The sequence below is a fragment of the Lepidochelys kempii genome, chromosome 3, assembly GCF_965140285.1.
Source record: "Lepidochelys kempii isolate rLepKem1 chromosome 3, rLepKem1.hap1, whole genome shotgun sequence".
NCBI classification, from domain to species: Eukaryota; Metazoa; Chordata; order Testudines; family Cheloniidae; genus Lepidochelys; species Lepidochelys kempii.
The window spans coordinates 122,143,479-122,159,810 of record NC_136382.1 but is presented as its reverse complement, the minus strand read 5'-3'; the positions used below and the strand labels follow the sequence as shown (position 1 = coordinate 122,159,810).

The 16,332-nt window shown below is 45.7% G+C and overlaps 1 protein-coding gene across 1 annotated transcript in view; it reads right to left on the bottom strand.

The window, feature by feature from the left end:
• Positions 1-15,228, bottom strand: part of IGF2R (insulin like growth factor 2 receptor) — a 90,686-nt gene extending 75,458 nt beyond the window's left edge. Inside the window, exon 1 of the mRNA XM_073337840.2 lies at positions 14,987-15,228. Within this exon, the coding sequence (XP_073193941.2) occupies positions 14,987-15,129 (143 nt within the window). The 5' untranslated portion in view covers positions 15,130-15,228. The remainder of the gene's footprint in view (positions 1-14,986) is intronic.
• Between the last annotated feature and the right edge of the window lie 1,104 nt (positions 15,229-16,332).

Below are 16,332 nucleotides of genomic sequence, written 5' to 3'. Positions count from 1 at the left end.
CAGCTTCGCTTAACAGTGAACTCTTCGGTGAGCTTAAACTCAAAAAAGGAAGCTTATAAGAAGTGGAAATTTGGACAAATAACTAGGGAGGAGTATAAAAATATTGCTAGAGCATGCAAGGGCATAATCAGGAAGGCCAAGGCAAAACTGGAGTTGCAGCTAGTAAGGGATGTGAAGAACAACAAGAAGGGTTTCTACAGGTATGTTAGCAACAAGAAGGTGGTCAGGAAAAGTGTGGGACCTTTACTAAACGAGGAAGGCAACATAGTGACAGATGTGGAAAAAGCTGAAGTAGTCAATGCTTTTTTTGCCTCAGTCTTCACAGACAAGGTCAGCTCCCAGACTGCTGCACTGGGCAACACAATATGGGGAGGTGGTGAGCAGCCCTCAGTGGTGAAAGAACAGTTTAAGGACTATTTAGAAAAGCTGAACATGCACAAGTCCATGGGTCCAGATCTAATGCATCCAAGGGTGTTGAGGGAGTTGGCTGATGTAATTGCAGAGCCACTGGCCATTATCTTTGAAAATTCGTGGCGATCGAGGGAGGTCCCGGACAATTGGAAAAAGGCAAATATAGTGCCCATATTTTAAAAAAGGAAAGAAAGAGAACCCGAGAAACTACAGACTGGTCAGCTTCACTTCAGTCCCCAGCAAAATCATGAAGCAGGTCCTCAAGGAATCAATTCTGAAGAACCTGGAGGAGAGGAAGGTTATCAGGAACTGTCAACATGGATTCACCAACAGCAAGTCATGCCTGACCAACCTGATTGCCTTCTATGATGAGATAACTGGATCTGTGAATATGGGGAAAGCTGTGGATGTGATATATCTTGACTTTAGCAAAGCTTTTAATGCTGTCTCCCACAGTATTCTTGCCAGCAAGTTAAACTATGGATTGAATGGACTATAAGATGGATAGAAAGTTGGCTAGATTGTCGGGCTCAACGGGGAATGATCAACAGCTTGATGTCTAGTTGGCAACCGGTATCAAGCAGAGTGCCTCAAGGGTCGGTCCTGGGGCCAGTTTTGTTCAACATCTTTATTAATGATCTGGATGATGGGATTAATTGCACCCTCAGCAAGTTCACAGATGACACTAAGATGGGGGAGAGGTAGATATGCTGAAGGATAGGGATAAGGTCCAGAGTGACCTAGACAAACTGGAGGATTGGGCCAAAAGAAATATGATGAGGTTCAACAAGGACAAGTGCACAGTCCTGCACTTACGATGGAAGAATCCCATGCACAGCTACAGGCTAGGGACCAACTGGCTAAGCAGCAGTTCTGCAGAAGAGGACCTAGGGATTACAGTGGACAAGAAGCTGGATATGAGTCAGTGTGCCCTTGTTGCCAAGAAGGCCAACAGCATATTGGGCTGTATTAGTAGGAGCACTGCCAGCAGATTGAGAGAAGTGATTATTCCCCTCTATTTGGCACTGCTGAGGCCACACCTGGAGTATTGCATCCAGTTTTGGTCCCCCACACTATAGAAGGGATGTGGGCAAATTGAAGAGAGTCCAGTGGAAGGCAACAAAAATTATTAGGGGGCTGGGGCACATGATTTATGAGGAGAGGCCGAGGGAACAGGGATTATTTAGTCTGCAGAAGAGATGAGTGAGGGGGGATTTGATAGCAGCCTTCAACTACCTGAACGGGGGTGCCAAAGAGCATGGAGCTTGGCTGTTCTCAGTGGTGGCAGATGACAGAACAAGAAGCAATGGCCTCAAGTTGCAGTGTGGTGGTCTAAGTGATATTAGGAAACACTATTTCACTAGGAGGGTGGTGAAGCACTGGAATGGGTTACCTAGGGAGGTGATAGAATCTCCATCCTTAGAGGTTTTTTAAGGCCCGGCTTGACAAAGTCCTGGCTGGGATGATTTAGTTGGTGTTGGTCCTGCTTTGAGCAGGAGATTGGACTAGATGACCTCCTGAGGTCCCTTCCAACCCTGATATTCTAGGATTCTGTGACAACGTAAGCAGAATGAGAAAAAAATTCCCCAGAGATGTTAGTTTGTGGCACCATCTCCCAGGAAAAATGGAGGCACCATCTTTATTTGGAGCTTTTAAATTTAGACTGGACAAAGCACTAGAACAAACATTCAGAAGAATGTCCAGCACTCAAAGATTGATCTGTCACAGATATTTCTAATGCATGATCACAGTGGTATTAGACCACTTGTATGACCTATTAGCTCTTCCCCACACCTATCCCCTTTCCGGTTTCTACAGTTTTACAATTCCAGTGTGGTTTGAGACATTTATCAGACAGCTGCCAGCTCTACCAATGAAATTCAGGGTCAATGCCACAAGAAGCCCAGCAACCTGGTCCAGCTACTGGGATTTTATCAGGGTGCAATCCATGGACTCTGCTTCAGGGCCTCATCTTCTGTACCAATCTCTAGCTGGCAGGAGTTTTGATCATTTGAAGCCATCATTCCCCAAACAGCTAGAACACAAAGATGCTCTCTTGTTCCACACTGAAGGCTGACTACTAGGACCAGGAAGAAAGGAAAAGAGGAGCTACTCTGTCCCACTCTCAGGCTGGTTTTTGAGTTATCTTTGTCTATGAAGATCTCCAGTGCCTGGTTGCATTACTTGTTTTTGTTTGTTTTTTTAAAAACAGCAGGTCAAAGTTTAGTAGAGAATTTTCAGTGCACCACAGGAGGATCCACGCAGCCTGTTTGGACATGGCATTGAGAAGCATTGTAGATTTACATCTACCTTGCAGTGTACTAACTCGCTATGTAGACAGGCCCAGAGTTCTCGCTTTATGGAGAGACAGCAACACAAAGAAACTTGGTAAGCAGTGTGTCGATTTCACCGTTGCCCAAAGGGTCTGCACAGCAGCAAGGGAAGTTGACCAGTTTTCTTAATTTCACCCTGCTGCTGCTTGGGAAAAAGGTTATAAGTTGGTGTAGAGGCATCAGAACTATCTGCAAATTCAAAAAGGATTCTGTGCTAGACAACTTTCCAAACATGACCTGTTTTCTTTCCTCCAAACCTTACAGTGGATCACCTCTTAGTTACTACTCAATACCAGGTAAGAAAAGTTGGTATCATTAGCAAACCAATGGAAGATGGGTAAAAGGAATTCAATGTCTACTCAATAGGCATTTCCCCTTTCCTGTAACCAACCTAATCTTTAGCCCCATATGTGCAGGTACATTTCACAAATTAGGTATCACTGAGGTAGAGAAAGAGCTCCAAACAGCAAAGAACAGAAGTTATAATGTAAAAATTACAAGAAATGGAGGAAGGGAAAGGAGTTAGACAACGCCAGAGCAAAACTAAGTAAAAAAGTGAAGTGGTAGTTAAAAAAAACACAAAAAACAAAAAACAAAAACACACACACACACACACAACACACCCTGAAGAAATTGACTTAACCCTCAGGTAACATGGGGGCAGGAAAAGAAAAGACTACAGCTGGTTGGAAAAACAGAATAGTTTTCCATCAAAAATGCAGTTTCATTGAAATCAAAAATGCTTTTACAAAATTGTGTCAGTCTCACCTAGTGTGGATAAAAATCAATGATTTTTTTCTAAAAAGGTTATTTAACTCAGATTTCTAAGGTAGATTTTATACAGATTTTTAAAAAAACCCATGCACACCCAATTTCAAGTTACATTTGAAACTGACATCCTAAGCCAAGACTTAACTTATCAGTCTATTAAAATCATTCCATGTTTCAAGATTTTCATACAGCAAGTAACATGCATTGACAGAAAATCACTAATCCTGAGTGAAGTAGGAAGACAGTGCACTTTTTATAGGTCAGGTCTACACTACAAATTTATATCCCTTTATCTATGCCACTCAGGGATGTGAAAAACCCACAACCCTGAGCAATGTAGTTATACCAACCTAACCCCTCGGATAGACACTGCCATGTCAACGCGTGGGCCAGTGGGGTTACAAGAAGGTGAAAGTCAGTGCAGTCTCAAGTTTAGGCTGTAAGCCACCTAATAATAAAGCCTGAAAATACCAGTCACCAGTTCTAGCAAAGCAGAAGAAACCTGGTTGGTTAATATTCTGTGTGAATTTGCTTTGAATAACATGACCTACTGGTTCTCTACAGCTCAATGGTAACAGACGACTACTGGAAAGTCTGACACACATCTACTCCCATGTAATCGTAAAGGCCCATCACAAGTGGTATTCATTGCTTTGCGAGCTACCAAACCACACCAGCCTCTCCTTTTTGAAGTGGTCATGAGGCTCCTTTCCCTATGTGCTCAAAATTCTGCAAGAGTTCCACATCAGTAAGCTTTAAAAAGAATGTTAAAGTTAATCCACAGGTGTCTATATAGTCAACAGCAAAGGTCATAGGACTGAACTTTTGTTTTCATGAAAGGAAAGGAGTACTTGTGGCACCTTAGAGAGTAACCAATTTATTTGAGCATAAGCTTTCGTGAGCTACAGCTCACTTCATGCTCAAATAAATTGGTTAGCCTCTAAGGTGCCACAAGTACTCCTTTTCCTTTTGCGAATACAGACTAACATGGCTGTTACTCTGAAACCTGTCATTTGTTTTCATGGTTTCTGAAGAACCCATTCAGTTAAAACATGTTTTACAAGAATCAGGGTTTTTTTTAAAAAGTGATCTTTAAATTGAAAAAACTCATCCCAGCCAGGGCTTTGTCAAGCCTGACCTTAAAGGAAGGGGATTCCACCACCTCCCTAGGCAACGCATTCCAGTGTTTCACCACCCTCCTAGTGAAAAAGTTTTTCCTAATATCCAACCTAAATCTCCCCCACTGCAACTTGAGACCATTACTCCTTGTCTTGTCACCTGCTATCACTGAGAATAGTCTAGATCCATCCTCTTTGGATCCACCTTTCAGGTAGTTAAAAGCAGCTATCAAATCCCCCCTCATTCTTCTCTTCTGCAGACTAAACAATCCCAGTTCCCTCAGCCTCTCCTCATAAGTCATGTGTTCCAGACCCCTAATCATTTTTGTTGCCCTTCGCTGGACTCTCTCCAATTTATCCACATCCTTCTTGTAGTGTGGGGCCCAAAACTGGGCACAGTACTCCAGATGAGGCCTCACCAATGTCGAATAAAGGGGAACGATTACGTCCCTCGATCTGCTGGCAATGCCCCTACTTATACATCCCAAAATGCCATTGGCCTTCTTGGCAACGCACACTGTTGACTCATATCCAGCTTCTCGTCCACTGTCACCCTTAGGTCCTTCTCTGCAGAACTGCTGCCTAGCCATTCAGTCCCTAGTCTGTAGCGGTGCATTGGATTCTTCCGTCCTAAGTGCAGGACTCTGCACTTGTCCTTGTTGAACCTCATCATATTTCTTTTGGCCCAATCCTCCAATTTCTCTAGGTCACTCTTGACCTTATCCCTACCCTCCAGCGTATCTACCTCTCCCCCATCTTAGTGTCATCTGTGAACCTGCTGAGGGTGCAATTAATCCCATCATCCAAATCATTAATAAAGATGTTGAACAAAACTGGCCCCAGGACCGACCCTTGAGGGACTCTGCTTGATACCGGTTGCCAACTAGACATCAAGCCGTTGATCATTCCCCGTTGAGCCCGACAATCTAGCCAGCTTTCTATCCACCTTATAGTCCATTCATTCAATCCATACTTTAACTTGCTGGCAAGAATACTGTGGGAGACAGTATTAAAAGCTTTGCTAAAGTCGAGGAATAACATGTCCACTGCTTTCCCTTCATCCACAGAACCAGTTATCTCATCACAGGAGGCAATTAGATTAGTCAGGCATGACTTGCCCTTGGTGAATCCATGCTGACTGTTTCTGATCACTTTCCTCTCCACTAAGTGCTTCAGAATTGATTCCTTGAGGACATGCTCCACGATTTTTCCGGGGACTGAGGTGAGGCTGACTGGCCTGTAGTTCCCAGGATCCTCCTTCTTCCCTTTTTTAAAGATTGGCACTAAATTAGCCTTTTTCCAATCTTCCAGGACTTCCCCCGATCGCCATCATTTTCAAAGATAATGGCCAATGGCTCTGGAATCACATCCGCCAATTCCTTTGGCGCTCTCGGATGCAACGCATCCGGCCCCATGGACTTGTGCACGTCCAGTTTTTCTAAATAGTCCCGAACCACTTCTTCCTTCACAGAGGTCTGGCCACCTCCTCCCCATGCTGTGCTGCTCCGTGCAGTAGGCTGGGAGCTGACCTTGTTTGTGAAGACAGAGGCAAAGAAAGCATTGAGTACATTAGCTTTTTCCACATCCTCTGTCACTAGGTTGCCTCCCTCAGTCAGTAAGGGGCCCACGCTTTCCTTGCCTTTCTTCTTATTGCCAACATACCTGAAGAAACCCTTCTTGTTACTCTTAACATCCCTCACTAGCTGCAACTCCAGGTGATTTAGCCTTCCTGATTTCATTCCTACATGCCCGAGCAATATTTATATACTCATCCCTGGTCATTTGTCCAATCTTCCACTTCTTGTAAGCCTCTTTTTTGTGATTAAGATCAGCAAGGATTTCACTGTTAAGCCAAGCTGGTCACCTGCCATATTTACTATTCTTTCTACACATCGGGATGGTTTGTCCCTGTAACCTCAATAAGGGTTCTTTAAAATACAGCCAGCTCTCCTGGACTCCTTTCCCTCTCATGTTATTCTCCCAGGGGATCTTGCCCAATCAATCTTACCCTCTGCTCTTGTATGCCTGTTACTTTGTTCAACAAACATTGATGGTAAGGAAGTATGTCCTTATGACAAATCCTGTAGCTATGTCATATGTCAAACCTATATAACTTACTGATTTGGCCAGGAAATCTTAACCCTCATCCCTATGCTTTGACATTTCACTTGGGGGCTACATAAGTCTTATGATACATCCACTGGCTTACGGAGCAGAACACATGCAAGCCAATTACAAGGATAAACCAATTTTAAAGTGCCTGCAGCTGAATGGAGCTCAATCACTGCAAACAGAAAAGGGTTAAAGCAACCATAAAAAAGGATCAGATGTGAAGGAAGCATGTTATTAAGAAAGCAAGATGGGATTTGGATCGGTTTGGTTTGCATATGTAGAATGATATCTTGCATTCATGTGGCACCTCCTACTTAAATATTTCAGCATGCTTTAGAAGCCAGCTAATTTATCTGAATTTGCCCAAGGTCACACAGTGCGGCTGTGACAGAGCCAGGAACAGATCATCAGGTTTCCCCATTCCCAGCGTGAAACTCCTCAAAAAGAGGGTGAACTGGAGGCTGTTCTCTGGTTCTGTCAGCAGCACACGTGTTGGGAGTGGACCTGACATGCATTCTTATGTCAATTATGGTACAGTGTACAGTGATTAAGAGGCTGAAAGAATAATAGTATATAGTTATGCCTGGAAGAGCATGGGGGATGAGATTATGAGGAGAGAGTTAAGGTTGTTGGATTTAAGCTGCAGCAATTTTGAATTTCCTAACTTTAAAACAAAACTACAAGTATTTGAAACATGCAGCATTCTATTAACATTCTACTATTTTTTTCCCCTTAAACTAGTGACACTGCAATAGGTTTATAACTTTTGCTCTATCTTACTGAATCTTTGCCTGAGGTTTATTTTAAATATACACAAGAGCAGGAGCTCAGTAACACTGCTCTGCATGTTACCACAATACTGGTTGAGCTAGCATATGAAAAACTACATGGACTCATCCTACGGCTGCAGAAAAAAAAAAAAACCACCACACTTTCTCTTCATCAAGCCACACTCGTTTTGTCTAGGCAAGGTCCATCAGAAAGGAGGAAGGCAGAGGGGAAATATGAAGTTGGAAAGGGGCTAGGACATACAGTAGTGCAGAAGCAAAGTTAAAAAACTCCAGGAAGAAGTGGTTTTGGGGGGGGGGGGGGGGAGAGAAGGAGAGGGGAAAGAGAAGAGAGAGTTTTCCTTTAAGATTGCCCAGACAGTGTTTGTTGTAGAATTTCAAAATGATGTTTCTATACTTCTAAGTCATGTCTGCAAAAGTATTGTTTTCAATACTAAATCTGTCCATCTTTTTTTGTGGCTTCACAAATAAATTTTCCTTAAAAAGGATTTGTCTCTCCTCTGTTGCTGTGAGATGCAAACAAACTGGGGAAGAATTTGAACTGTGTCCAGAGTGCAGTCAGACAAGATAAACTGAAGATAAACTGAGAGACTTTTTCCCCCTCTACTTATTTTGCATTATAGTAGCCTTAACTGTCACAAGACTTACCAGTTAAAAAACAAATCAGGCAGATTTAAGTTGACTGGCTTAAAGGGACACTGCCTGAAAGCAAGATTTTTACCTAGCACAGTTATGGCTAAACATGTGAAGAAAAAACAGCTGGTGGAAGCTATGAAATTAGTTTTACAAAGCCAGAGAACATGATTTAGAATGGAAGACTCTCTCTATAAGAAACTTCCTTTTACTCCTACATTCCACAAGCCAACTAACCAACAAAGCACTAGGAACAAGCAACTCAGACCACTACAGCTGAACTGCATAGAACCTCACACTGTGTGTTTGTGGTGCCTGTGAAGACTTGGAAGCAGGCTGTCCTATACACCACTTCTCTACCTTGAAAATTTTCCTTCTGGTTTGTCCAGCTTTGAACACTGAGCAGGGTGTGATAGGACCAGTGAGAAGGAGACATGGTTCCACTGTTCCAGCAAAACAGACAGGCCAAAAGTTAAACTGACTGAGAGACCTGTTCTACCCAGGTCCTTATCATGGAATCAGTTAGCAGTCAAGAAATGTATAAGTTATGTTTGTAGCTTTAGTATTGTACTAGGCAAGGAAGGGAAGAGCATGTCAATGGCTGAGGCCACTGTAGAATGATAGTGATCCACCAGGTCCTCCACTCCTCATCCTCCAGGTGGGGTGCTGATGTCCTTTAGCAGGCTTTGTAATTCATTGGAGTCCATGAGTCTTCATAGGGGAAGCTGGATTGTTGTTTTTTCCTTGTTGCCTGAGTGCTGGAAGGTTTCTGACCACTGTCTTAATGAGGTGATTACCCACCCAAGACTGTGGCTAGGTCATAACATCCTCATACTTGATATCTTGGCCAAAGATCAGGTTCAATGTATGTCCGGCTGTGTGAGTTGGACCAAAGATGACCTATGAAAGTCCTAGGGAGGCAAGTGAGGAGATTGTTTTGAGGTTTTTAAATCTTGTCAACAAGTACTGAAGTTTCCCTGTGTGACAATTCTGGGGTATCTCACCACCGCCAACAAGGTGTCAGGGAGCACCTTTACAAATCTTTGTCTGTGGCGGTTGGTAAATTAGCATAAAATTTACATAGCTTTGGTTCTGGTTTCTACTGTCATATGAATGAATTCAAATAAAGTTGTCTTATCAGAGGTACCTCTCTTACATCTGATGTTTGCAGAGAAGATGAAAGCTGTGCCACCTGCCTAGGTCTGTGGTATACTAAGTATCCTGGGGAAGACAAGGTGACCTACCACATGGCTTGCAGTGTCATCCAGCCACTCTCGATGCTTCAGGCTCTCTCATGTAATGCATCACTGATGAGGTCATATATAGTTAGCATCAATTTTAATTCATGCTACTTTGTGTTGTCTGTTTCTGACCCATGCCTCAGTAATAGACCTGTGCAGTATTTAGGGGTCAGATGTCTAGAATTTGATTTCTTATTTCTGCTTCTGTTTCCTTGGACAGCTCCTCCCAATTCAAACTGGGATAGGAGAAGTAGTAGATGTTGCCATGGGATGTGCCAAGTGGAGGAATGGTAGTCTGATTTCCCAGATGTCATGGGAAAGGCAGGTTCGTTGAATATCTTTTGGAACTCTAACCTGGCTGAGTCCTGAAAATGGGCAGAGCTGGAGCAATGTGTTCTTGGAATAGTGGTGGGTGCTCTGGAAGCATTATGGCATAACAGCAATGGAAATAGTAATAAATGACAACAATAAGGGCTGAGCCCAGTAAGTGGAAGTGTCAGTGGCATCATACATCAGTTTCCTTTAAATAATCTGTCTGTTGTCATGACACCCCTGTTGCCGTTACCTGATTTGGGAGGGAGGTGGAGAAGAGTGAGGAAGAGACAAGTACTTACTTAGACAAGACTAAAAAGTAAGAGCTGAAATGTGGCTTCCTCACCAGCAGATGGCAGAGTAGCCTGGAGGAGCAGGGCTGGGGCCCAGGACTCCTTTCTTATAGGAGAACAGAGCCCAGTGGTGGCCTTGTTCCTAGTGGTGGTTATTGACTTAGAATCATAGAATATCAGGGTTGGAAGGGACCTTAGGAGGTCATCTAGTCCAACCCCCTGCTCAAAAGCAGGACCCATCCCCAATTAAATCATCCCAGCCAGGGCTTTGTCAAGCCTGACCTTAAAAACTTCTAAGGAAGGAGATTCCACCACCTCCCTAGGTAATGCATTCCAGTGTTTCACCACCCTCCTAGTGAAAAAGTTTTTCCTAATATCCAACCTAAATCTCCCCCACTGCAACTTGGGACCATCACTCCTTCTTCTGCCATCTGCTACCACTGAGAACGGTCTAGAGCCATCCTCTTTGGAACCCCCTTTCAGGAAGTTGAAAGCAGCTATCAAATCCCCCCTCATTATTCTCTTCCACAGACTAAACATCCTCACGGCCTCACTTTGACCTTTTAAAAATTGAAAGAAGTTATCTGAAAAATGAAAAGTGACCAAAAGTCCCACTGGGGGGAGGCAGGAGAGTGGCTGGAGCAGCAGAGCCCCAGACCCTTTAAAGGCTGTTAGGATCCCCTGCTGTTTCCACTGGTGCCAGGTGCATGTAGGGCCAGCTGGACCCTGCTCCTGCTGCTAGAGCTGCATCCCCAAAGGGTGGGGGAGGAGACAGGAGCACTGGATAATCCCTCCAATGCTGAAGAAAATATTTAGCTTTTACTGGGTATCTTACACAAATGAAGATGTGCATGTGTGCTTTTGAGAGAATGATGTGTATTCACTGTTCTGAATGTTCCGTTTTGTGAGTGATGGTTGTTGAATTATTCAGAGCTGAAACAACATGAAAACCAAGCAATCCTGGACTATATTCCTCCTAGAAATATAGCTTTGTAAAGGTACATTTGTAGTTAGACTGTAAGATCTTTGGAGCAGGGCTTGTCTAGTTATGTGTTTGTACAGTACCTAGTGTGACTCAAACTCCTGTTATGATTGAGACCCCTAGGCACTACCGTAATGCAAGAAAATAATCTAATAAAATGTATTATTGACTAGAGCAGAAGCAAGGCCTACAGCACTTCTGAACAGATATAGTTATCACTTGAGAAGGAGAAATCCATTGTATACATGCCTATAGTAGGTTTCAGAGTAACAGCCGTGTTAGTCTGTATTCGCAAAAAGAAAAGGAGTACTTGTGGCACCTTAGAGACCAACAAATTTATTTGAGCATGAGCTTTCGTGAGCTACAGCTCACTTCATCGGATGCATACCGTGGAAACTGCAGCAGACTTTATATACACACAGAGAATATGAAACAATACCTCCTCCCACCCCACTGTCCTGCTGGTAATAGCTTATCTAAAGTGATCATCAGGTGGGCCATTTCCAGCACAAATCCAGGTTTTCTCACCCTCCACCGCCCCCACACAAATTCACTCTCCTGCTGGTGATAGCCCATCCAAAGTGACAACTCTTTACACAATGTGCATGACAATCAAGTTGGGCTATTTCCTGCACAAATCCAGGTTCTCTCACATCCCCCCCACCCCCATACACACACAAACTCACTCTCCTGCTGGTAATAGCTCATCCAAAGTGACCACTCTCCCTACAATGTGCATGATAATCAAGGTGGGCCATTTCCAGCACAAATCCAGGTTCTCTCACCCCCCCCCCGCCCCCCATACACACACAAACTCACTCTCCTGCTGGTAATAGCTCATCCAGAGTGACCACTCTCCCTACAATGTGCATGATAATCAAGGTGGGCCATTTCCAGCACAAATCCAGGTTCTCTCACCCCCCCCCCCGCCCCCCATACACACACAAACTCACTCTCCTGCTGGTAATAGCTCATCCAAACTGACCACTCTCCAAGTTTAAATCCAAGTTAAACCAGAACATCGGGGGGGGGGGGGAGGAAAAAACAAGGGGAAATAGCCACTCCCAGTCTCTATTTAAGCCTAAATTAATAGTATCCAATTTGCAAATGAGTTCCAATTCAGCAGTTTCTCGCTGGAGTCAGACTGAATTGGAATTCATTTAAAAATTGGATACTATTAATTTAGGCTTAAATAGAGACTGGGAGTGGCTAAGTCATTATGCAAGGTAGCCTATTTCCCCTTGTTTTTTCCTACCCCCCCCCCAATGTTCTGGTTTAACTTGGATTTAAACTTGGAGAGTGGTCAGTTTGGATGAGCTATTACCAGCAGGAGAGTGAGTTTGTGTGTGTATGGGGGTGGGGGGGGGGGTGAGAGAACCTAGATTTGTGCAGGAAATGGCCCACCTGATGATCACTTTAGATAAGCTATTACCAGCAGGACAGTGGGGTGGGAGGAGGTATTGTTTCATATTCTCTGTGTGTATATAAAGTCTGCTGCAGTTTCCACGGTATGCATCCGATGAAGTGAGCTGTAGCTCACGAAAGCTCATGCTCAAATAAATTTGTTAGTCTCTAAGGTGCCACAAGTACTCCTTTTCTTTATGCCTATAGTAGGTAACCTTGTAGGAATTGGTGTACTTGTTGACCATCTTAGAAGACTCATATCTACAACATCTTTTAATTCATTCCTACGATTATTTTTAGTGTAACTCTTATATTAAGCCATAGAATTAATCAGTACTAAAATAGTTAAATGTCAACAATATTTATCAACTGGATAATGCCTTAAAGTGTGATTCTACTCCAAAGACTTACTCCAGAAGCAGCTTCAGTAGTGGGTTCCATGTTTATTAGGTCTCAATACCAGAACAAATATGCTCAGTTTACAAGAAGAATTTTTTCTACCTACCAACTCTGCAAAAATCAATTGAACTGTCACATGGATTTTTCGTCCCTTTTCACACATGAGCATCAACAGTGAAGTCTCTCGAGCCCATTTTATGTCCTCACTGACACCTGTCCACCCCAATTGCCTTGAATGGGTTTACACTGGTGTATATGTTACCCATTTATATAGATTATGCACAAGGAGGAGGCAGATACAGCTCCCTCCTAGCTGTCTTTGCACTGTAGGATTTACAGGAATAAAATAAAGGAGTAAGCTTGTTTACCTCACTAAAATGAAATATGACAGCACACAACAGAAACAGGCTTAAGAGTAAGAAGGTGCCATTTTTACAGTGTTGATTTTCAGAGTAGAACTATACTTTAACTCACTCCTCCTTCACACCTAAAATTACTTTGATTTCTAAGTGTATTTCTAGCTTGTTTAAACAGAAAAAGCTATATATAAAATCTGGCTTCTTCTGAAATATCTGAGGCCAACTGTTTTAGGATAGATATATTAACGGACAAACCTTCAAAACTTCTAGCTGAGAAGCGGATTCATCACAAATATAGTTTCAAAGAACAATGTAGGTAAAGTACACAGAAGAGAGGACCAACATACTAATATGATACTACTGTATACTCTGTGTCAGCATGAGTCTTTACATTCATCCTTGTGTAACGAAAAGTTTATAGCTGCATTGTTCCTCCACCCCTACCCAGAGCACCAGAACAATGTTTGTAGTGGGGATGCTGAAAGACCCTAAACAAAACCATACACCCTGTATATGATGGAAGCCTACTTCAAACCAGAGAGTGCTGCCATACGCCCAGTGCTCCTAGTTCCAGGAAAGCATTTCTGTCACCTATAAATTTCATCTTCTGAATCTCTAACCCCGAGGGGGAAAAAGCTAGCTCACAAGCTGCTAAACACTAAGCTGTGGCCAGTATCAGTTTTATTTTTTCTCAGCACTGTTTAGCCTGACACCCACTGAAATTGGCAACTGGAACAACTTGCTTGAGTTGACTCAGAGACAGAGAGAGAGAGAGATTGATTATGCATGCACAAGTCATACATTATGTTTACACAGTTCCTTTGATCCCAAATGTTCCAAGCACACTTAATAAATTTAGATATATTTGACGCTAGTAGAAAGCAGTCACCTCCAGGGAGGGGGGCAGCAGCCAGGCCATGGCCCAGGCATTGGTCAGGGGCATAGGGAGGAGGAAAACTAATCAAATATACCAGTACAAAACAAAACCTTTTAGTAAGCATAATGGCATCACCGACACAAAAGCAGAGCTAAAACAGCACGGGGTCCTTGTGGCACCTTAGTCTCCACAAGGACTCCTCGCTGTTTTTGCTGATGCAGACTAACACGGCTACAGCTCTAAAAGCGGATCTACCTATTCATGTTTAAATTTCTCCTCTGAAAAGCCACAAACCCTAAAAATTTATGTGAAATTTTCAAAAGCGTCCAAGTCCCTTTTGAAAATGGAACTTAGGAGCCAGTGACTTTTGGGCATTCCTCCCCCTCCCCTTTACCTGAGGGCATGTGACACAAACAAAAAGGTAATAAAAGGAGACCAAGCACCTTGCAGCCTCAAACATTACCCACTCTTTCTCCACAGGTATATACCACAGCGGCAGGCTCCTTAGCCACCAGTTAGGGAGGATCCCAAAGCACTCTACTAGCAGAGTCACAAACGGCACACAAGGGTCAAGCCCCCACATCCTGCAGCCACCTGAGCGGAAACGCTCAGCCGTTTAATGGCACAACACAAGGCAGATGGTGAAGGCAAATAAAGGCCGTGCCCCTGCGGACTGGGCCGCAGGAAGCAAATGGCAATTGTACAAGAAAGCGCTTAGCCGCAACACCACAAATGGGAGGGTGGGGCACACAAATAACCAAGCACGAGAGGCAAGACGCTCCGGCACCCGTTCGCCCCCCAGCTCGCTGCCACATTGATTTAGAGGCGTTGCCAGCTCAGTGAGCGATGGGGGGCGGGGAGCTCTTCACAGACTGTCCCTTTCACGCCATGGGCCCTGCAGGGGGCTCCAGCAGCAGCCCCCAGCGCCCTGCCCGCAGCGGCGGGTCCCCCACCTGCACAGCGGCTGGTAGTCCAGGCTCTGGGCCTCGCCGCCTGCCCGCAGCCCCGGGAGCAGGAGCAGGAGCAGCCAGGCCGGGAGGCGGGGCGCGGGGAGCCGGCGCGGGGCAGGCCCCGGGCCGCGGGCGGCGCGTCTCATGGGTGCAGCGCGGGGGCCTCAGAACGGAGCCGGAACTGGCGGGCGCCCCTGCGCCTGGGACCTGATAGAGAGGAACGGGGGGGTCATGTGATCCCCACCCCCCCCAGCCCGCTCATGTGACTCCCTGGTCATGTGACCAGTCAAGTGCGTGACAGGCTCAGCGTGGGAGAGGGATTGTGTGTGACCCGTCCCCGGGCACTCATCCCTCTCCGCACGCACTGACCCCTGCCCCGGGCACTCACCCCCCCCGCACCCACTGACCCCTCCCCCGGGCACTCACCCCCCCCCGCTCCCACTGACCCCTGCCCCGGGCACTCACCCCCCCCGCACCCACTGACCCCTCCCCCGGGCACTCACCCCCCCCGCACCCACTGACCCCTCCCCCGGGCACTCACCCCCCCCGCACCCACTGACCCCTCCCCCGGGCACTCACCCGCCCCCGCTCCCACTGACCCCTCCCCCGGGCACTCACCCCCCCCGCACCCACTGACCCCTCCCCCGGGCACTCACCCCCCCCGCACCCACTGACCCCTCCCCCGGGCACTCACCCGCCCCCGCTCCCACTGACCCCTCCCCCGGGCACTCACCCCCCCCGCACCCACTGACCCCTGCCCCGGGCACTCACCCCCCCCGCACCCACTGACCCCTCCCCCGGGCACTCACCCCCCCCGCACCCACTGACCCCTCCCCCGGGCACTCACCCCCCCCGCACCCACTGACACTTCACCCGAACACTCACTCCACCCATACACCCCACTGATACCTCTACATTGATACCATGCAGTCAGCCCCCCATGCACTTCAGTGACACCTCACCCAAGCACTCAGCCCCCATTCATCCCCATGAGACCTCACCTGGGCACTCAGTCCCTCCCACACACCCCAGTGACACCTCACCTGGGCACTGAGCCCCCCATGCAGCCCAGTGACACCACACACCCCCCATACACCCCACTGACACTTCACCAGGGCACTCAGGCCCCATGTACCCCATTAAAGCAACAGGGAGTCCAGTGGCACCTTAAAGACTAACAGATTTATTTGGGCATAAGCTTTCGTGGGTAAAAAAACACTTCTTCAGATGCAAGTGGTTTTTTACCCACAAAAGCTTATGCCCAAATAAATCTGTTTTTGTGGATACAGACTAACACGGCTATCCCCTGATACATGTACCCCACTGACATTTCATCTCCCCAAACACCC